The sequence below is a fragment of the Schistocerca serialis genome, chromosome 5 (assembly GCF_023864345.2).
Source record: "Schistocerca serialis cubense isolate TAMUIC-IGC-003099 chromosome 5, iqSchSeri2.2, whole genome shotgun sequence".
Taxonomy (NCBI): domain Eukaryota; kingdom Metazoa; phylum Arthropoda; class Insecta; order Orthoptera; family Acrididae; genus Schistocerca; species Schistocerca serialis.
Genome location: NC_064642.1, coordinates 147,787,704 through 147,810,904, shown reverse-complemented (window position 1 = coordinate 147,810,904; position 23,201 = coordinate 147,787,704). Strand labels below are relative to the sequence as shown.

Sequence of the window (23,201 nt, the reverse complement as noted above, 5' to 3'; positions counted from 1 at the left end):
AACTCAGTAAAAACACGAATGCACTCAGCAGCATTCCTTTCTTCTTGCAAAGGTTATCAGACTTCCTGACAAGATAACCATCTCCCCCCGCTAAATGTTCTTGATGTGATTACATAAGAAGAAGAAAGGAAATCTGCTGAATGCACATGTGTTGGGAAGTGAGGCATCATGCTGTCAAGAAAGCAGGCATGCCGTGTGAGTCATTCTTATGTCAGAGAAGAAAAAAGAAGTTTCATTCTAGCATGGACGGAACTGTCACCACCAGCTTTCCTGAACTGTGCTGAAGGGAGTTATCCTTACAACATATTCTCTGCTCCTGAAATTATTTTAGCCTCAACCTCTGGTAACCTAATGCCCCCGAACCCTCCTATCATCTCCTTCCTTTTCACATCCCCGACCATCATTGTGTGCTAACCTCTGCCAATGCAACAGTCCATCCATCCCTCTTCCGTCCTCCTTTCCTTTGCCGCTCCCCAGTCATTCCCCTCCCGTCACACCCCACCTCCCGACACTGCACCTGGGAGTCTCAGACAGCATTCCCTAATATTGTTAAAAAGGAAAACATAGTTTTGTGTGATATGAGATATATCTTATTAATAAAGTCACAGTGGCTACAGTTGTTCAGCATATATTGTGACAAAACTTCTCCTTGGACAAAAACATTATACTGAAATTTTTATAGCCTTTAAATTACCAAAATCTTTCAGAGTAGAATCTGATTTCTTTGACTTTAAGGTATCGCTTTCAAAGGCTGAAGTTGACAGTCCACACAGTTGTTCTGGAGGAAGTCTTGCTCTAAGGTACATCTTTATCAACTCTTGTGTGTAAAATGTCTTTCAACACTAGCTAAAGATATTGGCCAACATTATGAATGAAAGAATATATCAATACCAGCAGAGGGTGTACACAAGGAGGGGTTTTGTTCCCACTACTGTGGAACCTAGTGATGAATGAACTCATTGAAGAGCTAAATACTAGAGGTTACTTTTGCCAAGGATACAAGGATGACTTATTCACAGTAACACATGGCAAATTTGCTAGTACTGTAAGAACAATGGCACAATGTACATTGAACATTGTAGAAAACTGGTGCAGGAAACATGATCTAAGGATCGGTCTCAACAAATCTGTACTATTTACAAGGAATCATATCCAGCACATGTAATGGAATCTTTGGCTTCTTGGTGAAATTCTACCTATAGAGGGTGTAGTAAAGTATTGATGGTTTACCCTGGATGCAGAACTATTATGGACCTCTTACATAAGGAATACATCTATCAAGGTGCCCTTATGAGCACTAGAAGAGCCTGTGGAAAAAACTGGGGTCTAAATCCCAAGAGAATATACTGGACACACTCCACTGTAATAATACCTACGATAATGTATGAGGCTACAGTAGAGTTGAATAAAGTGAATACAAGGTGGCTGCTAAGGAACTTGGCAAGGTGCAGAGACTGGCCTGCTTAGCCATAACAAGTAAAATTAGCAGCACACCCACTGCTGAGGTGGAGACCATGCTGGAAATGCCTCCATTATACCTGATTACAATGGAGGCACCACCAGCAGCATACAGGCTGAAAACTGGAAATAACCAGATACCTTTTGGATACCCAGAAGCTGATATGAACACAGGGAATGTGTTAAATACAGGAACGGTTGGGAAAATGCTGACTGACTATACAATAACTTCCAGCTGCTTCTATAAATCTTTCAGTGCAGCAAGTGGAAGTAGAAGTATTGGAAGGATGAACCACAGCACCATGCGCGAGACATAGTCTGGTTTATTGACAGACCGAAAACGGACAAAGGCACTGGGGCCAGGGTTTACGATGTACAATCAACACTAGAGATAGCAATATCTCTATGGAAGTTGGCAACTGTATTCCAGGCAGAATTATCTGCTATCATGGTGTGCACAGTTGAAAATTTGCATAGGAACTACAAAGACTGCAGCATTTGCATATATTCAGATAGCCAAGCAGCTCTGAAATCTGTCCCTGCAACAGAATCAAAAATCATTGCAGATTGCAAGAAAGCCCTTGGGAGACTAGAGGAAAGCAACAGGGTAAACTTTCTGTGGTTCCCTGATCACCTGGGAATCAGTGGTAATAATCAAATTGATAGGATGGCCTGAACAGGCATGACAACTCCATTTATTGGACTGGAAACTGTCCTAACCGTCACTGAGGTAATAGGGATACGAAGCTGGATCAGAAGGTGGCAAGTAGAATTAGAATGTAGAACTATGATCCAAAAACAAACTATGGGAATATAATGATGCCAAAGCCAGGTTCTAAAAGATGTTCTGTAATCTTGTGTTTGATCTGGAGGCAGATTTACCTCATGGAAGGACTAATGAAAGACCATGGGCACTTGAAAAAATACCTACACATGATGGGTTTATAGACAGAAGCCTCTAAGTCTAAGCTGTGTGGTGAGGGTGATGAAACTGTGCCACATCTAATCTTCCAATGCAAAGTGTTGGAGACCAAAAGACAGAGAACGTTAGGGTTATTGAGTCCTGCAGAAATTTTGTCTAATTAGGAACTTGTAAGGGGCCTCCCACTACTCTTTAAGGGTACTTATTGATCTTACTAGAATCACAGAGAGTGAAACTGCACAATAAACCCCATCTCAGTGCAGGCGTTAGTGGGGTGAGCATGCTGTTGATTTTGTCTCCCCATTCAAATCACATCAGTTATAAACAGCATCCTACACTCATTCAATGTAATATCTATGAGACTACTGAGCATCTATTCAACTTCCCCAAAGGGTGCCTTTGGAAGAGTTTACACCCAGAGTAGATACATGTTTCTTCAAACTATCTCATCAATAATTAGATGCAGAAAAGAAACTGAAAACTTCTTGACCTGTACTGAAAATGTTGACACCAAGAGGACATGATTCAGCTGAATCATTCATGACAAGGTTTAATGAGTGAGCCCCACAATGAAAAAAACTGCTCAAGAATTGAGGTCATTAATGCTTTTTTCGAACTCTTATATTTATCCCTTTAATACTCAAATCATTACCATATTCTTGCCATTACATATTTTTCAAAGGCACCTGCCATCTTATCTATTTGTCTAAGAGAAAATCAGTGATAAAGTCATCACTAGTATCTGTAACTGGAATATAGCTAAATAAATTTTCTTTGATAGTCATTTCTTCACCACACTCTCTATGACCAAAACAAAGAACCGTTGACATTTGTTCTGTGTGACTCACATTGGGAGTAATGGCTAAAATAATTGAGTAACATGTCACCTAATTTTAAGTTCATCTGAAATGTGGTATTGAATCTGTATTGGAAATGGAGTGATGAATTCATTACTTTACAGAGATAGTGAACATAAGTTTCAAGAGAAGTTACTCTTCGTAAATGCCCTTTCAACACAACAAAGGGTAATGAGCTCTATTAGTTCCAAGACATTCCCATTATTTTCTTTAAAGAAAATGTCTGTTGTTTCTTGAAATGCCAACCTCTGTGTTCCCAGGAACTGTTGTGCAAAACAACCTTTTTAATACCTCATACCAGTATTCTGTCTTAGCCTGAAAGAACCTCTGATTTTCTTCATAAAGTGTTTTGCCTAGAGGTAAATGCAAGTGTAATTCTTGTCATGAAAGCTTTTATATGGTTCGAGGCATTTTCATGTTGCACCACATATTTTAACATTTTTTTTCCACTTCAAAAGCCCTGACATACCTGCAAGTGAGATAGTTTCAGAAGTAAAATGTTTGCAGTAAAAACAAAAAACAAAAATTGAACTTTTTAAATGGAAGAAATTAGTCACTCTTTGCAGGTTTCTTCAGTGTTGGAGAGTTTTTTTCCTAGTCAGCTGCAGTAAATCTTCTACATCTTGTATCAACAGGAAAATTAACGTCAGTGACTTGAGAAGGGTTGCTTTCTACAACAGTTTGTTGTAAGTCATCAGTTATTTTATCTGGCCATCACCATCAGTCAGCCGATAAGTTAACAGTAACTGAGGCAGGTAAAGAATGTTTTTTTTTTTTTTTTTTAAATGCTACATAAACTGCAAAGAAGCTCATATTCCTATCAATCAGATAAAAAATTAATATTAAATGCAAAACATGCAAAACTGCCAAATGTGTGAACAAGAAAATTGAGAAGTCAGTGCATTCCTATCCTAAAGATGCCTCTGTTCTGGTATGCATAGGAATAGATTTTCACATAAAAGTGTCTCTTTACTCAACAAAAGGATGAAATAACTCTAAAAAGTCATTAAATGTTTGTCCACTCAGAAAATGTCAATATGCCAATAATCATAAGGCTCTATCCTAATATTACCTTCTGAAGATTTTCACAGGAATAGTAATCTAATCTTATCATTTTAACCATCCTTTGGGCCTGGACAGTATTCTTACATTATTCTTAATACACAATGGTCAATATATAAAATGTACAGCCTCCATTAATATTAATTTTCACTTGTCAACAAAAAAAATCATGACAAGACAAAGCAATGGTGCAGCATGAAGAGCAGTGTTCACCAAGTGAAGTCAAGTGTGATGAACTCAAACTGTAATCTTGTGCATTATTTCCAAAAGCCTGGAACAGGCAACAGTAAGACTGACAAACAAGACTGATGGTTTATAGGGAATTTATTGCCAGCTGCTCCAACAGTGAGAGATCACAAGTACCTAGGGCTCATGCCCAAAGAAATACTGGTGGTGGGAGGGGGGGGGGGGCCATATACAAACACATTTTACTCATAGAAATGCATTCAAGACTTCATAGACACCCATGAAGATTATCCTGCAAGTTCATTTCTCAGAAACAGGCTTTCATTAACAGCTATGATGCATTTTTCTGACATATCAGATCAGGATTGTCAAAAATGTGAAAGGAAACATTTACTGGAAATGTCAGCACGAACAAAGATCTGAAGGGAAATAGGAGACTTTAGACAATAAGGACAACATGTGTAGGTGATATGTCAGAAAGAAACCATGCCATCAATTTTGGCCAATATGCACGAAAAATGAACCTGCGAAATCTTCTATATATTTTTATTCAACAGAACCCACTCAAATTCATATTTTCTAATCTTTTAATACAGGCCAGTAATTTTATGAACTCCAGTGTATGTTTTAAAACTGACTGCCAAAAAATAAAATCAGTGAGTAATAGTACGCATTTTCAAGATAAATTTTATAATGTTTAACTGAAATAGATCAAATGTGAAACGATGCACATGGTATGGGAGGAAATTTTCCATTTTCTTTACATAGCAGATTTGCTCGTGGTACTTATGAGTACAGACGCACGTGCCTGCTAGCAATGCATCCACAAAACTGCATTTTTATTATGGCTGTACAGCACGAAGATCTGGATAGCCACCAGTCAAACACTTGAGACTATACTGTATTCATCATTTTTTAAAGATCATATTACTCTTTGCAATGACCCATGTAAGACTCCATACCCACAATCTGGGATGCAGCCATATGGCATGCCATGGAAGTGGCAAGACGCTAGCACCTGTAGAGGTCTCCACTCTCAGATGCGCACAGACTTTCTGTAGTGAATTCTATCAGCTGTGCTAAGGATTGTAGAGTTGGACTCAGCCAGCCTCACTCTGAGTCATATGTTGAGATTCAGCCTACTTGACTCAGAATAGGAGGGCAGCCACGTTCATGTACCAGTATTCTTGATGTAATAAAGTGTTGTGTTTGTTACTGTTTGTGTGTTCTGGAAGTCAGAAAACTCTGACAACTAGTAGGGTCATTTTTCATGTGTTTCGTTGAGCGGTTGCTTTTCGCATTGGGTTGAGGCATTTTTTTTTTTTTATTTTTTTTTTTACTGTGACATGAAAGCTCTACTTCAAACATTGGTGCAACAACAAACAGAACTTCTTATGGTCATGTGACAGGTTGTGACAGCATTGTGCCCCCCCCCCCCTTCATCTCCAGCTATGTTTCTTCTCTGTTCCCTCTTTTTGACAATACGGTAAAAGACTGAGATGCTTATGAACATCATCTACAGCAACATTTCGATGCCTTCTGCATGACATATGCAGAGGTATGTCATGCACCATTTCTGTCATGGATTTCTCCTGCCTTGTATCAGGTGTTGCAGCAACTGGCTCCATTACAGAAATCTTCTTTTTTGTCTTCTGACATTTTATGCTCATTGTTATCTTCCTATTATTGATGATGCATGTTGTGACTAGGTTTGAATTCTACTAATGGAAGAAACAGCTCTATCAGTCTTATCATGCCTGGGCCACGACTCTCCATGACCATAGTCTCAAGTGCCATTTTGTCATGTCCAAGTCAAAAGAGTCATATGTGGATGACAGTTCATGATGTTATAATGCACTCCACCATGGATAAGGAAGTCCAGCAATGGGCCCTACAATTAGAAAACCTTTCCCTCGATGAGGTATTGTCTATTGCTCAGTTGTATGAGTTGTATGAGGTCTCACACGCCATTGGTCGGCAACTGGAAGCGTGGTACGATGTCGTGGCAGTGCAGGGTAACACAGCTGTGTGATCTTTGTGTCCGGGGAGGACAACACAGCAATGGTGCAAGCTGGCCAATCTGGCAGTTTTCATACAGCATGTAAACAGCATTCCAGCTGCCACTCCTTGTTGCCATTATGTGCATCTTGTTACACCCAGCATGGTAGATCAGAGTGTCCTCAGCACTGAGCCATCTGTTGTAAGTGTCAGAAAAAAGGCCACGTTGTGCTAGTCTGCCACTCAATGGCATGGAGTCCAATATCAGACATTATGGATACAGACATTCAGGAAGTGTCTTGAACGGGCATCCATCAAGCTTTTTATCAAGGTTTTAGTTGTCCTGTGACAGTTGCACCTGCAGTTGGACACCAGCATGGAAGAATCCCTGCTTAATGGCCAAACACAATCAGACCTTAGCTCTCCTCTGCTGTCACCAGTTAAGAGGTACCTATGAGGTTATCGTAAACAGCAAATCCCCATGCTTGGTCAGTTCACAGCTGACGTTACCTATAGATCAGTAACTTGCCCTATTACCTTTATCATCACTCACAACACTAGTTCAGCAAATCTTTTTAGGTCTGACGCCTTTCAGACATTTGGCCTATCAGTCATGGATTCCATACAGTTGGTATCTGCTGGTGTCCCATATCAATAGGAATCTCAGGATATTTGTGGAGGTGGCCTAGGGTGCAGCATAGACATAAAACCCACATAACCTTGGAGCAGTTGGCTCATACTAGATATTTTCATGTTCAGCTGATTCCAACAGACCTCCACTCCCAAATCAAGCTGGAGCTGGACCAGCTTGTGTCTTCTGGGTCGTGGTTCCCATTTACTCTAGTGAATGGGCCACACCCCTTGTTATCATAATGAAACTCTCTGATACACTGCAATTTAGTGGCAATTTTAAGGTCCCCATGAACTACCTGTATGACGATTTTGTTACCAGACATACTATGAGTGACCACCTGCACAATCTCTGCGCCATTTTTGAATAACTTTGGGCCATGGGTCTACGTTGCAAGCTGCAGAAGTCTTAATTTTTCCAACCCCTCCCTTGAATATCTGAACCACACCATATCACAGCAGGAGGTCCAACCACTGGACGGACATACTTCATCCCTTTTTGTTGCACAAACTGTTGGCATTCACAGGAAAAATTGCCTATTACCATAAATTCATTACCAAGGCATCCACCACTGCATGCTCAGTCTACCATCTTCTCTGCATGAATGTTTCCTTTGTATGGTCTCCAGCATCCCCCAGACCTTTTCCACACTGAAGGACTGCCTCTGGTTGGCAATGTGTCTAGCTACTTTTGATCGTAACAAACCAATGGTTTCAGTTACAGACACCTCACAGTACGGAGTGGGGGCAGTTCTCGCCCACTGGAATGCAGACAGCTTAGAGCAGCCACTGGTGCTTTTATCCAAAACTCTCAGTCCAGCACAGGTCTATTACTCCCAGGTCGAGAAGGACCCTGAACATTGTGTACATGGCCACCAAATCTCATGTGTTCTTGTATGGCATCAAATTCCAATGCATTATGGACCACAAGCTGTAAGTTTTGTCATTCACTCTCCGCATGGGTCCCCAATAATGCAGCCCACAGACTGCAGTGATGAGCTTTGTTCTCTCCAGATAGCACAATGGCATCCATTTTCACCCCACTGGGTGCCATGCCAATGTGGACACCGTGTCCAGACTGCCCATCACTCTGGACCCTGAGTTTGATAGAGAGGAGCTCATGTGTTTTCATTAGGATGTCATCTCCCATCAAGTGGTACACAGCTTTCCGATCACTATAGTTCGAGTCATGAGCAATGGCGTCACGTTCAAGCTTGTTCTGCGCATCTATGACAAGCATTCTCCAACAACCAATGAACATTCAGCAATGTTCTCAGTGCTCTGCTTTGAAATTCATAGCCAATGCAAGCATGAAACGTGATCATATTGAGCTATTTAGTGAATTTTTCTTCTATTTGTTGTGATTTGTCACAGATGATGATGGTGACAAGTGACAAATTCTCCACAAGCAAGCAAGAGATGTAATTTGCTGTATACATGCTTTCTTCAAATGCAGAATATGCGTATGCACTTAGTGCAACCACTGCTTGGAACCCACAACAATGCAATCCCAGTCCACGTCTCAAGCTGTGAGAACTGCCATCATTCATGAATCAGACTATAGTACCGGACTGCTGAGGTCACAGCGTCTGACCCCCTCCCCAAGCCAGTCATCCACTTTGACAAACAAGGTTGGTCTTCTCATCCTCTGGGCCACACTTCTGATGAACTTCATAATTATCTTGTCTTGCGCCATCATCTCTCAGTCTTAGATGGGGATCATCCTCCTCTCAAAGGACAACACATCTCCCAGGGTGATCAACCCAGGAGTTTGCATCAAGAGGTCTTACAGATGTTGCAAGAGGGTCTCTAGGCTGTTTCCCACACCAAACTCTTGGCTCACAGACATGTGTACTGGCGCAGCATTGACCTGGAGCTGCAGATTTTGTTTGCTATGTCTACCCAGTGCGCTAGTTACCAGGCAGGGGCTTCATTCTCCCCATGGCCTCCAGCAACACGGCCCTGAGAATGCATCAACGTCAATTTTGTGGGTCTGTTACTGAATGTATTTCAGCTGACTGTCACTGACACGTTTTTGCATTTTCCATATGTGGTCCGTGCTCCTCTGCCGCTACCAGAGTTACTACTTAGACTCTTTCAAAAAAATTTCTGTGGAAGGTCTCCTGGGTACTCTAATTTCTGACAACAGACCACAGTTCCTGTACCAGGCATTTCATGATTTCTGTGCGCGGTCAGTCATTCATCATGTTCACTCCTCTCCTTTTTACTTCCAGTGTAATGGGGAGGCCAAGCACATGGTTCACTCCTGTAAGGCCCAGATGAAAAAATATCTGCAGAACTTTCCCACCAAGGAGGTGTTACTGTTTTTTCTAACATTTCACTGCTGAACTGCTCCACGGGTGCCAGCCTTGGACACTGCTCCAGTTCCTCCACCTGGGTGCTCACCTGCTGTCTTGTTCCACTGTACCAGGCTTTTTTCCAGGAACGGCAATCTGGGCACATGGTTTTGGTCAGTGCCCTCACTGGTTACCAGCAAACATCATGCGTCAGAACAGCTACCAGATCTACACTTTCCAGATGGGATACTGGGAGGTCCGGCGCAATATAATAAGCTCAGAGTCTGGGTTGGCACCCATCCACCCATTTTCAAAAAAATGGTTCAAATGGCTCTGAGCACTATGGGACTTAACATCTGTGGTCATCAGCCCCTAGAACTTAGAACTACTTAAACCTAACTAACCTACGGACATCACACACATCCACGCCCGAAGCAGGATTCGAACCTGTGACCGTAGCAGTCGCGCAGTTCCGGACTGAGCGCCTAGAACCGCTAGACCACCGCGGCCGGCCCACCCATTTTGGCCACACCACCGCCTTCGCCAGTGACCAAGTTGCTGTGTGCTGCATATCTGTCAGTGTTCCAGCCTCCATTCTGCCTGTGTCACCACCAGCCAGTGAGTTGATAATGTCACAGTCTCCAGCAGCAGTTCCAGTTGTCCTCCAGCCAGTGGACATACCGCTCACTGGTTCTATGTCCCCTGTGTGGTCTCAGCCTGCAGTGGAGTCACCTCCACCTTCCCGGATGCACATGAAAGTGCATGATAACAAAAGTAAAACCATTCCAGGAGACATGGGCCCACAAACAAACTGTTAGTGAGATAATTGCAAATGTGCAATTATTAACCACCATTGATTTCAATATCAAATAGTGTGCTAATTAGAATAAATGTATTTCAAGTCAGCTTTTTGCTAAATAAATTTTCTATGAGTGCTTGGCAGAACATACCAGCATAGTAAATTGGAATCACTTCGCTAATATTCCGTTATTTTGCCAAGAACCAGCATTCAGTTTCTTAGTCAACCAACAGGTAACAACTGAATGTTGCAAACACAGATAAAGTGGCATGCAGTTTACACAGATTTTAGTTAGACAGAAGATACAAAAACTGATAACATGTTGTTGTTGTTGTTGTTGTTGTGGTCTTCAGTCCTGAGACTGGTTTGATGCAGCTCTCCATGTTACTCTATCCTGTGCAAGCTTCTACATCTCCCAGTACCTACTGCAGCCTACATCCTTCTGAATCTGCTTAGTGTATTCATCTCTTGGTCTCCCTCTACAATTTTTACCCTCCATACTGCCCTCCAGTACTAAACTGGTGATCCCTTGATGCCTCAGAACATGTCCTACCAACCGATCCCTTCTTCTAGTCAAGTTGTGCCACAAACTCCTCTTCTCTCCAATTCTATTCAATACTTCCTCATTAGTTATGTGATATAACCATCTAACCTTCAGCATTCTTCTGTAGCACCACATTTCGAAAGCTTCTATTCTCTTCTTCTCTAAACTATTTATTGTCCACGTTTCACTTCCATACAGGGCCACACTCCATACAAATACTTTCAGAAGCAACTTCTGACACTTAAATCTATACCCGATGTTAACAAATTTCTCTTCTTCAGAAACACTTTACTTGCCATTGCCAGTCTACATTTTATATCTTCTCTACTTCGACCATCATCAGTTATTTTGCTCCCCAAATAGCAAAACTCCTTTACTACTTTAAGTGTCTCATTTCCTAATCTAATTCCCTCAACGTCACCCGATTTCATTCGACTACATTCCATTATCCTCGTTTTGCTTTTGTTGATGTTCATCTTATATCCTCCTCTCAAGACACTGTCCATTCCGTTCAACTGCTCTTCCAAGTCCTTTGCTGTCTCTGACAGAATTACAATGTCATCGGCGAACCTCAAAGTTTTTATTTCTTCTCCATGGATTTTAATACCTACTCCAAACTTTTCTTTTGTTTCCTTTACTGCTTGCTCAATATACAGATTGAATAGCATCGGGGAGAGGCTACAACCCTGTCTTACTCCCTTCCCAACCACTGCTTCCCTTTCATGTCCCTTGACTCTTATAACTGCCATCTGCTTTCTGTACAAATTGTAAATAGCCTTTCACTCCTGGTATTTTACCCCTGCCACCTTCAGAATTTGAAAGAGAGTATTCCAATCAACATTGTCAAAAGCTTTCTCTAAGTCTACAATGCTAGAAACATAGGTTTGCCTTTCCTTAATCTTTCTTCTACGATAAGTTGTAGGGTCAGTATTGCCTCGCGTGTTCCAACATTTCTACAGAATCCAAACTGATGTTCCCCGAGGTCGGCTTCTACCAGTTTTTCTGTTTGTCTGTAAACAATTCGCGTTAGTATTTTGCAGCCGTGACTTATTAAACTGATAGGTCGGTAATTTTCACATCTGTCAACACCTGCTTTCTTTGGGATTGGAATTATTATATTCTTCCTGAAGTCTGAGGGTATTTTACCTGTCTCATACATCTTGCTCACCAGATGGTAGAGTTTTGTCAGGACTGGCTCTCCCAAGGCCGTCAGTAGTTCTAATGGAATGTTGTCTACCCCTGGGGTCTTGTTTCGACTCAGATCTTTCAGTGCTCTGTCAAACTCTTCGCGCAGTATCGTATCTTCCATTTCATCTTCATCTGCGTCCTCTTCCATTTCCATAATATTGTCCTCAAGTACATTATCCTTGTATAGGCCCTCTATATACTCCTTCCACCTTTCTGCTTTCCCTTCTTTGCTTAGAACTGGGTTTCCATCTGAGCTCTTGATATTCATACAAGTGGTTCTCTGTTCTCCAAAGGTCTCTTTAATTTTCCTGTAGGCTGTATCTATCTTACCCCTAGTGAGATAACTCTCTACATCCTTACATTTGTCCTCTGGCCATCCCTGCTTAGCCATTTTGCACTTCCTGTCGATCTTGTTTTTGAGACGTTTGTATTCCTTTTTGCCTGCTTCATTTACTGCTTTTTTATATTTTCTCCTTTCATCAATTAAATTCAGGATTTCCTCTGTTACGCAAGGATTTCTACTAGCCCTGGTCTTTTTACCTACTAGGTCCTCTGCTGCCTTCACTACTTCATCTCTCAAAGCTACCCATTCTTCTTCTACTGTATTTCTTTCCCCCATTCCTGTCAATTGTTCCCTTATGCTCTCCCTGAAACTCTCTACAACCTCTGGTTCTTTCAGTTTATCCAGGTCCCATCTCCTTAAATTCCCACCTTTTTGCAGTTTCTTCAGATTTAATCTACAGTTCATAACCAATAGATTGTGATCAGAGTCCACATCTGCCCCTGGAAAAGTCTTACAATTTAAAACCTGGTTCCTAAATCTCTGTCTTACCATTATGTAATCTATCTGAAACCTGTCAGTATCTCCAGGCTTCTTCCATGTATACAACCTTCTTTTATGATTCTTGAACCAAGTGTTAGCTATGATTAAGTTATGCTCTGTGCAAAATTCTATCAGGTGGCTTCCTCTTTCATTTCTTAGCCCCAATCCATGTTCACCTACTATGTTTCCTTCTCTCCCTTTTCCTACTACCGAATTCCAGTCACCCATGACTATTAAATTTTCGTCTCCCTTCACTATCTGAATAATTTCTTTTATTTCATCATACATTTCTTCAATTACTTCGTCATCTGCAGAGCTAGTTGGCATATAAACTTGTACTACTGTAGTAGGCATAGGCTTTGTGTCTATCTTGGCCACAATAATGCGTTCACTATGCTGTTTGTAGTAGCTTACCTGCACTCCTATTTTGTTATTCATTATTAAACTGACTCCTGCATTACCCCTATTTGATTTTGTATTTATAACCCTGTATTCACCTGACCAGAAGTCTTGTTCCAGCTGCCACCGAACTTCACTAATTCTCACTATATCTAACTTTAACCTATCCATTTCCCTTTTTAAATTTTCTAACCTACCTGCCTGATTAAGGAATCTGACATTCCATGCTCCGATCCATAGAATGCCAGTTTTCTTTCTCCTGATAACGACGTCCTCTTGAGTAGTCCCCGCCCAGAGATCCGAATGGGGGACTATTTTACCTCCGGAATATTTTACCCAAGAGGACACCATCATTGTTTAGTCATACAGTAAAGCTGCATGCCCTTGGGAAAAATTAAGGCCGTAGTTTCCCCTTGGTTTCAACTGTTCGCAGTACCAGCACAGCAAGGCTGTTTTGGTTAGTGTTACAAGGCCAGATCAGTCAATCATCCAGACTGTTGCCCCTGAAACTACTGAAAAGGCTGCTGCCCCTCTTCAGGAACCATACGTTTGTCTGGCCTCTCAACAGATACCCCTCCGTTGTGGTTGCACCTACTACGGTACAGCTATCTGTATTGCTGAGGCACGCAAGCCTCCCCACCAACGACAAGGTCCATAGTTCTTGGGGGGACTGATAACATATAGTGTGTTTACAAAGGAAAGTATTAGATTTTTAAGTCACACAGCTATAATTTTATACTTGTGTGCCTGTAGCTCTCCCTCCAGCTTGTCACTCCAAGCAGCTGCTTGAGTTGTTTGTGCCTCAAACCAGCTCTGGACATGTGGTAGTAATTGAATAAACATTGATAGCTGTGAACTATGTGAAGATTTTTGTGGACTACCTGCATCTCGTCTAGCTTGATGTCTTCCCCAATAGTGATGGCATCAGGATCACTGTCCACCTCACAAGACCAGCACTATGCTACAGTGTGTTATAGTGATTGCACACTGAGTTTAGGCCACCAAATATAGCTGATCAGAACCAAATGGAATACACCTAGGATGCTATTGGACACCAGCTCCACACACACAGACCACCAGCCCAGAATTTAATAGGGATCATGTGAACTGTGGATACACACACTTTCAAGAACCTGTAACCTCCCTCTCACTTATCGACCTTAATGACAGTGAAAAATTAAACCGCGTGTACCTAATGGAAATTTGGCAAAAGCAATCGTCACCGAAGATAATCTGTCGGTAAAGAGGGAGGAAAGGGTTACATCTAAATGAAAGGAAAAATGCAAATGAAACTGGTGGAAATTAATTTTGAAAAGGGGTAAAGTTAATAATAAAGTAAATGTGTGGCCGTTACGTTAACAATTAACTAGCGGTAATTAAATATTTGAGATTTGGGGGAAATTACGGTCGCCAGTCCTATGGACAATTACTATAGTAACTGAAAAAGAAAGGTTATTACACATATAATTAGCACTAGAAGCGTGGCAACTGAAGGTTGACACGTGTAGTGTGAAAACTGAAAGTTTGTCAGAAGTAATAAATTTTGCTACACTCTGACTTAATTTAGCAAAAGAATTAATAAAGCCGGAAAATCGAAAGTTAATTTAGTGACTGAAGTTAATAGTGAGCTTTCTTTCTGAAGCACATCGAAATTCAGTAAAATACGGTTAGTCTTGGACTACCTCAACAATCATTTCAAAAGCTACTTGAATCTACGCAATTTAGAAATAAGAGATTTAACTTGAATTAAATGATTCTGAACAATTAACAATAGTAAAATTTAGCACATACCAAGCTGAGCTGCAGTCACAGGTAAGCTAAAATACGGTAACAAAACTCGCACTCTTAATTTGTGCTTGTGTAATCTAAATATTGTAGCCAGCTATGAATGCCTTAACTGAACCTTGAAATTAAAGCAGTGAAATCAAATTATATTACTTTAATGCTGGCGTTTGAATTTCAACGACACTCGGGTTCATTTCGGAAAAAGAAGGGACCCTGCTTGGCAATGCAATTGGGACAATGAGCAACAAAGGTTCATGCTAAGTTGCTGTAATTTTGTGAGGCAAATGGAACAATTTTAAAAGCTGAGGTCTGCCATACAGTTCTAAAACTTTACGTGCTACCAGTCTTCCTTGTTGGTTGATTGAAGGTTTGAAGTCGTCGATCGAGGAGGTGGCAGCAGTCACTCATTGTCGGCCGTCGCTGTTGCAGAAGCTGGCGCGCCTTCTTCTCGACACGGTCTCCAGCCGAAACGGGCTCTTGATGTGTGCCAGCTAACACTTCCCGTCCGCGACACCATGTCAGAAACTATCATCGCAAGTCGAGCACAATTACATGCTACCAAACCTCGAAAGCGCGGCAACTCGCGGGAGCTTCATACAACACACCTGCTCCACTCGCTACTCCAGGCAGACTCTGCCTCTGCCCGCGCTCCACGCGACAGAGTTAACACTACCAAAGATCCTAAACACTTTGGTTCTCCACACGACCTATCGATGTATTCGTTCGATAGCATAGTTTTCCCCAGGCCAGACCCAGCGTATAAATACAAATAATATTCACAAAACAAACCAACATAAATGCATAAATATATAGATACAAACAGTAAAACAATTACAATATATAAAGACACAGAAATGTCATATCTTCAGGTAACAAAATAAGGAAAAAAATTTGCAGTGCAATAGATGGAAATAGGAGGATATGCATTCCCGGCGTTACAAACCTACCAAGGACTTGTCAAATCCATATCACATGCAACTGCTACTTTATTGCATTTTACATGACTCAACAAGCTATTGGGTTAGTGCATAAGTGCATAGCATTTTTCCATAGTTTTAATAAACACAGTAGATGGAAATAAGAGAGACTTCAGTCATCAATAATATATTCTCCTTCATAATTTACAACAGTCTGCCAACTCTGAGGAAACCTTTTGGTTCCACAACTGTAGAAATCATGCAGTTTTGAGGCAAAGAACTCATCAAGCCATGTTTGGATTGCATTTTCACCTGGAAAGGAAGTTCCGTGAAGGTTGTTTGATATAGAGTGAAGACAGTGGAAATCTGAGGGTGCAAGCTCAGGTGAATAAGGTGGGTGTGCAACGCTTCCCAACCTAACACTTGTACACTGTTTCCAGTCAGCCCAGCAGAATGTGGGTGGCTCTTATTGTGTAGTAGCATCATTACACACAGTCTTCCTTGTTGTTGCTCTTGGATTGCATCTGTAAGACACCTCAGCTGTTGTCAATAAACATCAGCAGTGGTGGTTACACTTCAGAGAAGCAATTCATACCACACTGCACCATCACTGTTCCAACACAAATATAACATTACCTCTTATGGATGCACACAGCTCTTTGTAAGGGGAATTGCTGCTTTGTTTGGGTTCAACCATTCCTTTCTTTTCCTTATGTTAGCATATAAATGTCACCATTTCTTGTCACCAGCAACAATACAGGATATGAATAATTGGTGTTGTTCACAACCCAATTGATGGGCAAACAGAGACACTCATATGGCCACCAGCTGATTTTTTGTGATTTTGACAGAGCATGTGGTACCTATACATCAAATTTTTAAACCATCCCCATTGCTTGCATATGTTGCATGATGGTGGAATGACCACAGTTCATCCCAGTTGGCAGATCTAAGTACACTAATGTGGATTATTGTTGATTAATGTGTAGGTCTTCCTGAATGAGGGAGTCATTAATGTCAAAACGATCATCCCTAAAATGAGTAAACCACTTTCTTGGCACGCTCTGTCCAATGGCATTATCCCCATATATGATGCAAATTTTTCTGGCTGCCTCTGCTGCTGCCACCCCTCTACCAAACTAAAACAGAAGAATATGTCAGAAATGTTTCAATGTTTCCACTTGGCACTCCATTTTCTAGCATCCACAGCTCCACTCACCATCTCCAAATGACAATATATAAACTCAAATAGCAAGAGTGAACTACTAATAAAAATAACAATCAACAAATGAATCCATACCAACTGGAATATCAACATGCAAAACAAAAATGCTGCAGACTTATGGTCCAACCTAATAATAAGCAGGTGGTCATAATTTTTTGGCTTACCAGTGTATTACACATAAATTACAAAAAGACTGAATGCTGGCTGGTACTTAGCCTGTAATATGCATCACCAGTATTCATAAAAGTATGACTAACTTATGTAGGTAGCATAAAAATTGTTGTTGTTACCTGTGGATGCATCAGAGCAATGCACTCAATCTGACGCTTAATTTCCTCAACATCCAATGTATCATGTGTGCACTTTTGTCTAACAGGTAAATTGTACATAAAATCCTGCACTATGACTGTTGTCCCAGCATCCATATTCTTTAATGTACATGGTGAAATTTTTAATGATATTCCACGCACAAACATTTTGGAATATGCTTGTTTGCTTGTAGCATGCTTTGTGATAATTGACAAGACACCAGAAGCATCTCGGATACTAGCCAGAGCTTCTCCACGAAATCCAAAAAAACGTAAACCATCCTTAAGATCTTCGACTGAATAGCATTTGCTGGTCATATACCTAAAATAAAAATTTTAAAAAATTTTTGGAACTGTTTGTGCCTGTCTTATTACACGTAGGTGAATGTGGCTAAGTAAAGAATGTGTACACAGAGATAGTTGACCAAGCACCAGATACACCTGCACCTAACAAATAGTTATTGATGGGAGGAACCTTCCATAGTATACAGTCTCTGTTAAAAAACTTGTAAAGAAATAGTGAATATCACACAATAGATGTAAAACAAAGCATAAAGAGATGCCAAGTGAAACACATTTGGTTGTCCTAAGGGCACTGCATGAAGCCTTCAACAGTGACCATAGCAGAATCTTACTGAAAGACTCCTCACAAAATCGAAATAAATTCTGGTCATACGTGAAGGCTGTCAGTGGCTCTACTGTTAGCATCTGGACACTCATGTATGACAATGGAATTGAAATTAAGAGTAGCAAACCAGAAGAAGACATTATGAACTCCATTTTCAATTATTCCTACAAAAGAAGTTACAGAAGTAGAGCCCTAGTTTAAATCTCACACCACAGCAAATATGAGCGATATAGATATTAGTGTCAGCAGTGCAGAGGAACAGCTGAAATCACTTAAACTGAAGAGGGCCTCATGGAATACCTGTCAAACTCTACACCAAATTTCTGACTGAGTATAGCCCCTTGTTTAACCATCCCACAAACCAAAAATTGTGCTCAACTGTTGGAAGAGAGGACAGAACACTCCCACCTATAAGAAGGGTAGCAGAAGTGATCCATATTCATTCAATATTATTCTCATTCATCTGTTGTAGGATTTTAGAACACATTCTGAGCTCAAACATAATGAGGAATCTCAAGCAGCCAGAGTGAAAGTTCATAAAGTACCATCATGGAAAATCGTGAATTTGGCAGTGAAAAAGCAAGTGTGTACAAAGTGTATTGATGAAAGAACATGTTTCAAACTGAAAAAAGTGCATAAAAGTGTCATATAAAAATAACAGACATAAAGTGAAAATGCTGAAGACTGTGTAGCATATGAAAATATAGTGAACAAGAATCATTTTCAAATACTTTCTAATATGGACAGTGCAAAAACTGTGAACAGTGTGGAACCACATGACAAGATCGAAGATGGCAAAAACAAGACAAGACAGGAAGGTGTTTCTGCTTGGAAAAATAATCAATGTAACATGACTGTGAACAATAGACCTTTTCATTTACTGATTATTAGAAATTATCCTCACAAATCGTCACCTCTCACTGACAAAAATAACATCTGGAAAATATGATTCAAAACACCGCAGGTACCTCTAATGATTATAGATCAAACAACAGTGAGATTCCCACAACAAGTACATGTGAAATTGACATTTATGCTGATAGCCATGAGCAAGGAGCAGAGTCTGATCTGCAAAGAATATGTAGACATGAGATCAACAGCAACCAGGCACAAATTTCAAGGCAGCAATTGCAGTCTGTCATGAAAAAGTCTCAGGGCTAAACAGTAGCAATTTTTCTGCCTTTCTCGCGAGAACGAACACTGTAGCAAAGAACAATGCAAAAGATTTTATGCTTTTCCTTTAAATAGAGACTGCAAAAATTCAGAAATACGAATATGATCATTTTTTCTGTACCCGATCACCATAATCTACATGATTGGTCCTATGTGAGTAAGGAAGTTGAAAAAACAAATAAGGCTGTGCGAAATGTATGCAGGGACTTTAAAAATGCAGCACACATTGATGTAAGAACACTACGGAGACGATTTCATACAACACATGGTTTACATCTCAACAGACTGGGAAAGGCCTTTGTTAGTCATAGTGTGTGTGGGAAAGGCCTTTGTTAGTCATAGTGTGTGTGTGTGTGTGTGTGTGTGTGTGTGTGTGTGTGTGTGTGTGTGCGTGTGTGTGTAAAATTTAGCTTGCAACATGATGAAACAGTACCAGTAGTGGTCTCTACCAAGATCAAGCTAGTGATGATGAAAATGCTTTTTTAGTGAAAGCAATTCAAACTTAGACAATTACAGTGTGTGTAATTTGGATATGCCACATGCAGATGAGTACTCACTTGAGAAAGAAACCAGTGATAAAATATCTACTCTGCTGCAAGTCAATATCTACTGTATAAGAAAGAAATTATTAGAATTGGAACATTTTTGTAGCATTAAGGATGTAGATGTGATGTGTGCATCAGAACATTGGCTAACAGAAAATCAAATTCACAGTTTCATTCCTCAAGGATACATTGTTGCTGACATAAAGCGTAGGAAACACAGAAAATGGTAGTGCTGGAATTTACATTAAGCATGGTAAAATTTACAAGTTAAACATTACACCACATTGTTCAGAAGTAACTACTGAGTTTAATTTTATATGACTAACTGAAGACATTATAATAAACATTATCCTGTTCAGGTTCCAAAATGGAGATATAAATGTATTTTTTGAACAATCTGAATTAGTGACATAAGACTTTTTTGTTTAAAACAAAGCTTGTTATCTGTGGAGATTTTAATATTGAAATGGGAGATTCAAAGCAATGAGACTCCAGAACGTTTTTTAACATTTTAAGATCTTTACACTTACAATGAATGTCCTACTGGTAATGAAGCATGTCTAGGCAATATTATCGTTAACTTAAATAGAAAAGAATTTGTGGTTAGCCTGGCCAATGAACTATTTTCAGATCATGTTCCATTGTTTTTAACACTTCATCATAAGCAGCCAAATTATTCAAATGACTTTAATGAGGCATGAGTAAGAGGTCAGACAGAGGAGCACATAATGTTATTTGTTGAAAAGTTAAAGAATGCAACCTGGGACTCTGTACACACGTGTCAAACAGGAAAAACTGGAGTTGAAAATGATTCTGAAGACTTTCTTTAAAAAACATTGGACTTATCATTTTCAAGCTCCCCATTAACGTAAATTAGTTCCTCAAACAAACGTAAAAATAAAAAAATTTCCAGGGGCAGATGTGGAGTCTGACCACAATCTATTGGTTATGAAAGGTAGATTACAACTGAAGAAACTGCAAAAAGGTGGGAATTTAAGGAGATGGGACCTGGATAAACTGAAAGAACCAGAGGTTGTACAGAGTTTCAGGGAGAGCATAAGGGAACAATTGACAGGAATGGGGGAAAGAAATACAGTAGAAGAAGAATAGGTAGCTTTGAGGGATGAAATAGTGAAGGCAGCAGAGGACCTAGTAGATAAAAAGACGAGGGCTAGTAGAAATCCTTGGGTAACAGAAGAGATACTGAATTTAATTGATGAAAGGAGAAAATATAAAAACGCTGTAAATGAAGCAGGCAAAAAGGAATACAAACGTCTCAAAAATGATATCGACAGGAAGTGCAAAATGGCTAAGCAGGAATGGCTAGAGGATAAATGTAAGGATGTAGAGGCTTATCTCACTAGGGGTAAGATAGATACTGCCTGCAGGAAAATTAAAGAGACCTTTGGAGAAAAGAGAGCCACTTGTATGAATATCAAGAGCTCAGATGGAAACCCAGTTCTAAGCAAAGAAGGGAATGCAGAAAGGTGGAAGAAGTATATAGAGGGTCTATACAAGGGCATTGTACTTGAAGACAATATTATGGAAATGGAAGAGGATGTAGATGAAGATGATATGGGAGATATGACACTGCGTGAAGAGTTTGACAGAGCACTGAAAGACCTGAGTTGAAACAGGGCCCCTGGAGTAGACAACATTCCATTAGAACTGCTGACAGCCTTGGGAGAGCCAGTCCTCAAAAGACTCTACCATCTGGTGAGCAAGGTTTATGAGACAGGCGAAATTCCCTCAGACTTCAAGAAGAATATAATAATTCCAATCCCAAAGAAAGCAGGTGTTGACAGATGTGAAAATTACCGACCTATCAGTTTAATAAGTAACAGCTGCAAAATACTAACGCGAATTCTTTACAGACAAACAGAAAAACTGGTAGAAGCCGACCTTGGGGAAGATCAGTTTGGATTCTGGAGAAATGTTGGAACACGCGAGGCAATACTGATCCTACAACTTATCTTAGAAGAAAGATTAAGGAAAGGCAAACCTATGTTTCTAGCATTTGTAGACTTAGAGAAAGCTTTTGACAATGTTGACTGGAATACTCTTTTTTCAAATTCTGAAGGTGGCAGGGGTAAAATACATGGAGCGAAAAGCTATTTACAATTTGTACAGAAAGAGTCGAGGGGCATGAAAGGGAAGCACTGGTTGGAAAGGGAGTGAGACAGGGTTGTAGCCTCTCCCTGATGCTATTCAATCTGTATATTGAGCAAGCAGTAAAGGAAACAAAAGAAAAGTTCGGAGAAGGTATTAAAATCCATGGAGAAGAAATAAAAACTTTGAGGTTCACCGATGACATTGTAATTCTGTCAGAGATAGCAAAGGACTTGGAAGAGCAGTTGAACGGAATGGACAGTGTCTTGAAAGGAGGATATAAGATGAACATCAACAAAAGCAAAACGAGGATAATGGAATGCAGTCGAATTAAGTCGGGTGATGCTGAGGGAATTAGATTAGCAAATGAGATACTTAAAGTAGTAAAGGAGTTTTGCTATTTCAGGAGCAAAATAACTGATGATGGTCGAAGTAGAGAAGATATAAAATGTAGACTGGCAATGGCAAGGAAAGCGTTTTTGAAGAAGAGGAATTTGTTAACATCGAGTATAGATTTAAGTGTCAGGAAGTCGTTTCTGAAAGTATTTGTATGGAGTGTAGCCATGTATGGAAGTGAAACATGGACAATAAATAGTTCGGACAAGAAGAGAATAGAAGATTTCAAAATGTGGTGCTACAGAAGAATGCTGAAGATTAGATGGGTAGATCACATAACTAATGAGGAGGTATTGAATAGAATTGGGGAGAAGAGGAGTTTGTGGCACAACTTGACTAGAAGAAGGGATCGGTTGGTAGGACATGTTCTGAGGCATCAAGGGATCACCAATTTAGTATTGGAGGGCAGTGTGGAGGGTAAAAATCATATAGGGAGACCAAGAGATGAATACACTAAGCAGATTCAGAAGGATGTAGGCTGCAGTAGGTACTGGGAGATGAAGAAGCTTGCACAAGATAGAATAACATGGAGAGTTGCATCAAACCAGTCTCAGGACTGAAGACCACAACAACAGCAACAACAACAACAACCTGGTACACAAAAGAACTAGCAAAAATTGTGAAAATGTCCTCATATGGTACTGAGTACATAAAATGAGGATAACTGAGGGACTGAACAGAGGGATTTGGATTACAATGCTTACCTTACAAGTCAAAAGTATTACAAAGCCAACCTCATACAAGCTAAAGAAGCAGCATGTAAAAGGTACCTTGAAGGCGCTCCAAATAAATTTAAGGCAGCATGGGAAGTTATCAGACAAGATAAGTCTTCTGGACAGGTAAGTCAAACTTGGCTTGATCCACGAGAATTGATTTACTACTTTGTCACATCAGTCAGGGAACTGAGAAACAACATTAAGATCACACACACATCTGCACGGGATCTACTTGA

At 40.3% G+C, this 23,201-nt stretch overlaps 1 protein-coding gene across 3 annotated transcripts in view; it reads right to left on the bottom strand.

Annotated features, from left to right (window-relative positions):
• Nucleotides 1-23,201, bottom strand: part of LOC126481284 (DNA mismatch repair protein Mlh3-like) — a 175,208-nt gene that overhangs the window by 89,707 nt on the left and 62,300 nt on the right. For all 3 annotated transcript variants that reach the window (XM_050104922.1, XM_050104921.1, XM_050104923.1), the window contains one exon: nt 17,381-17,720. In XM_050104922.1, the coding sequence (XP_049960879.1) occupies nt 17,381-17,720 (340 nt within the window). The remainder of the gene's footprint in view (nt 1-17,380; nt 17,721-23,201) is intronic.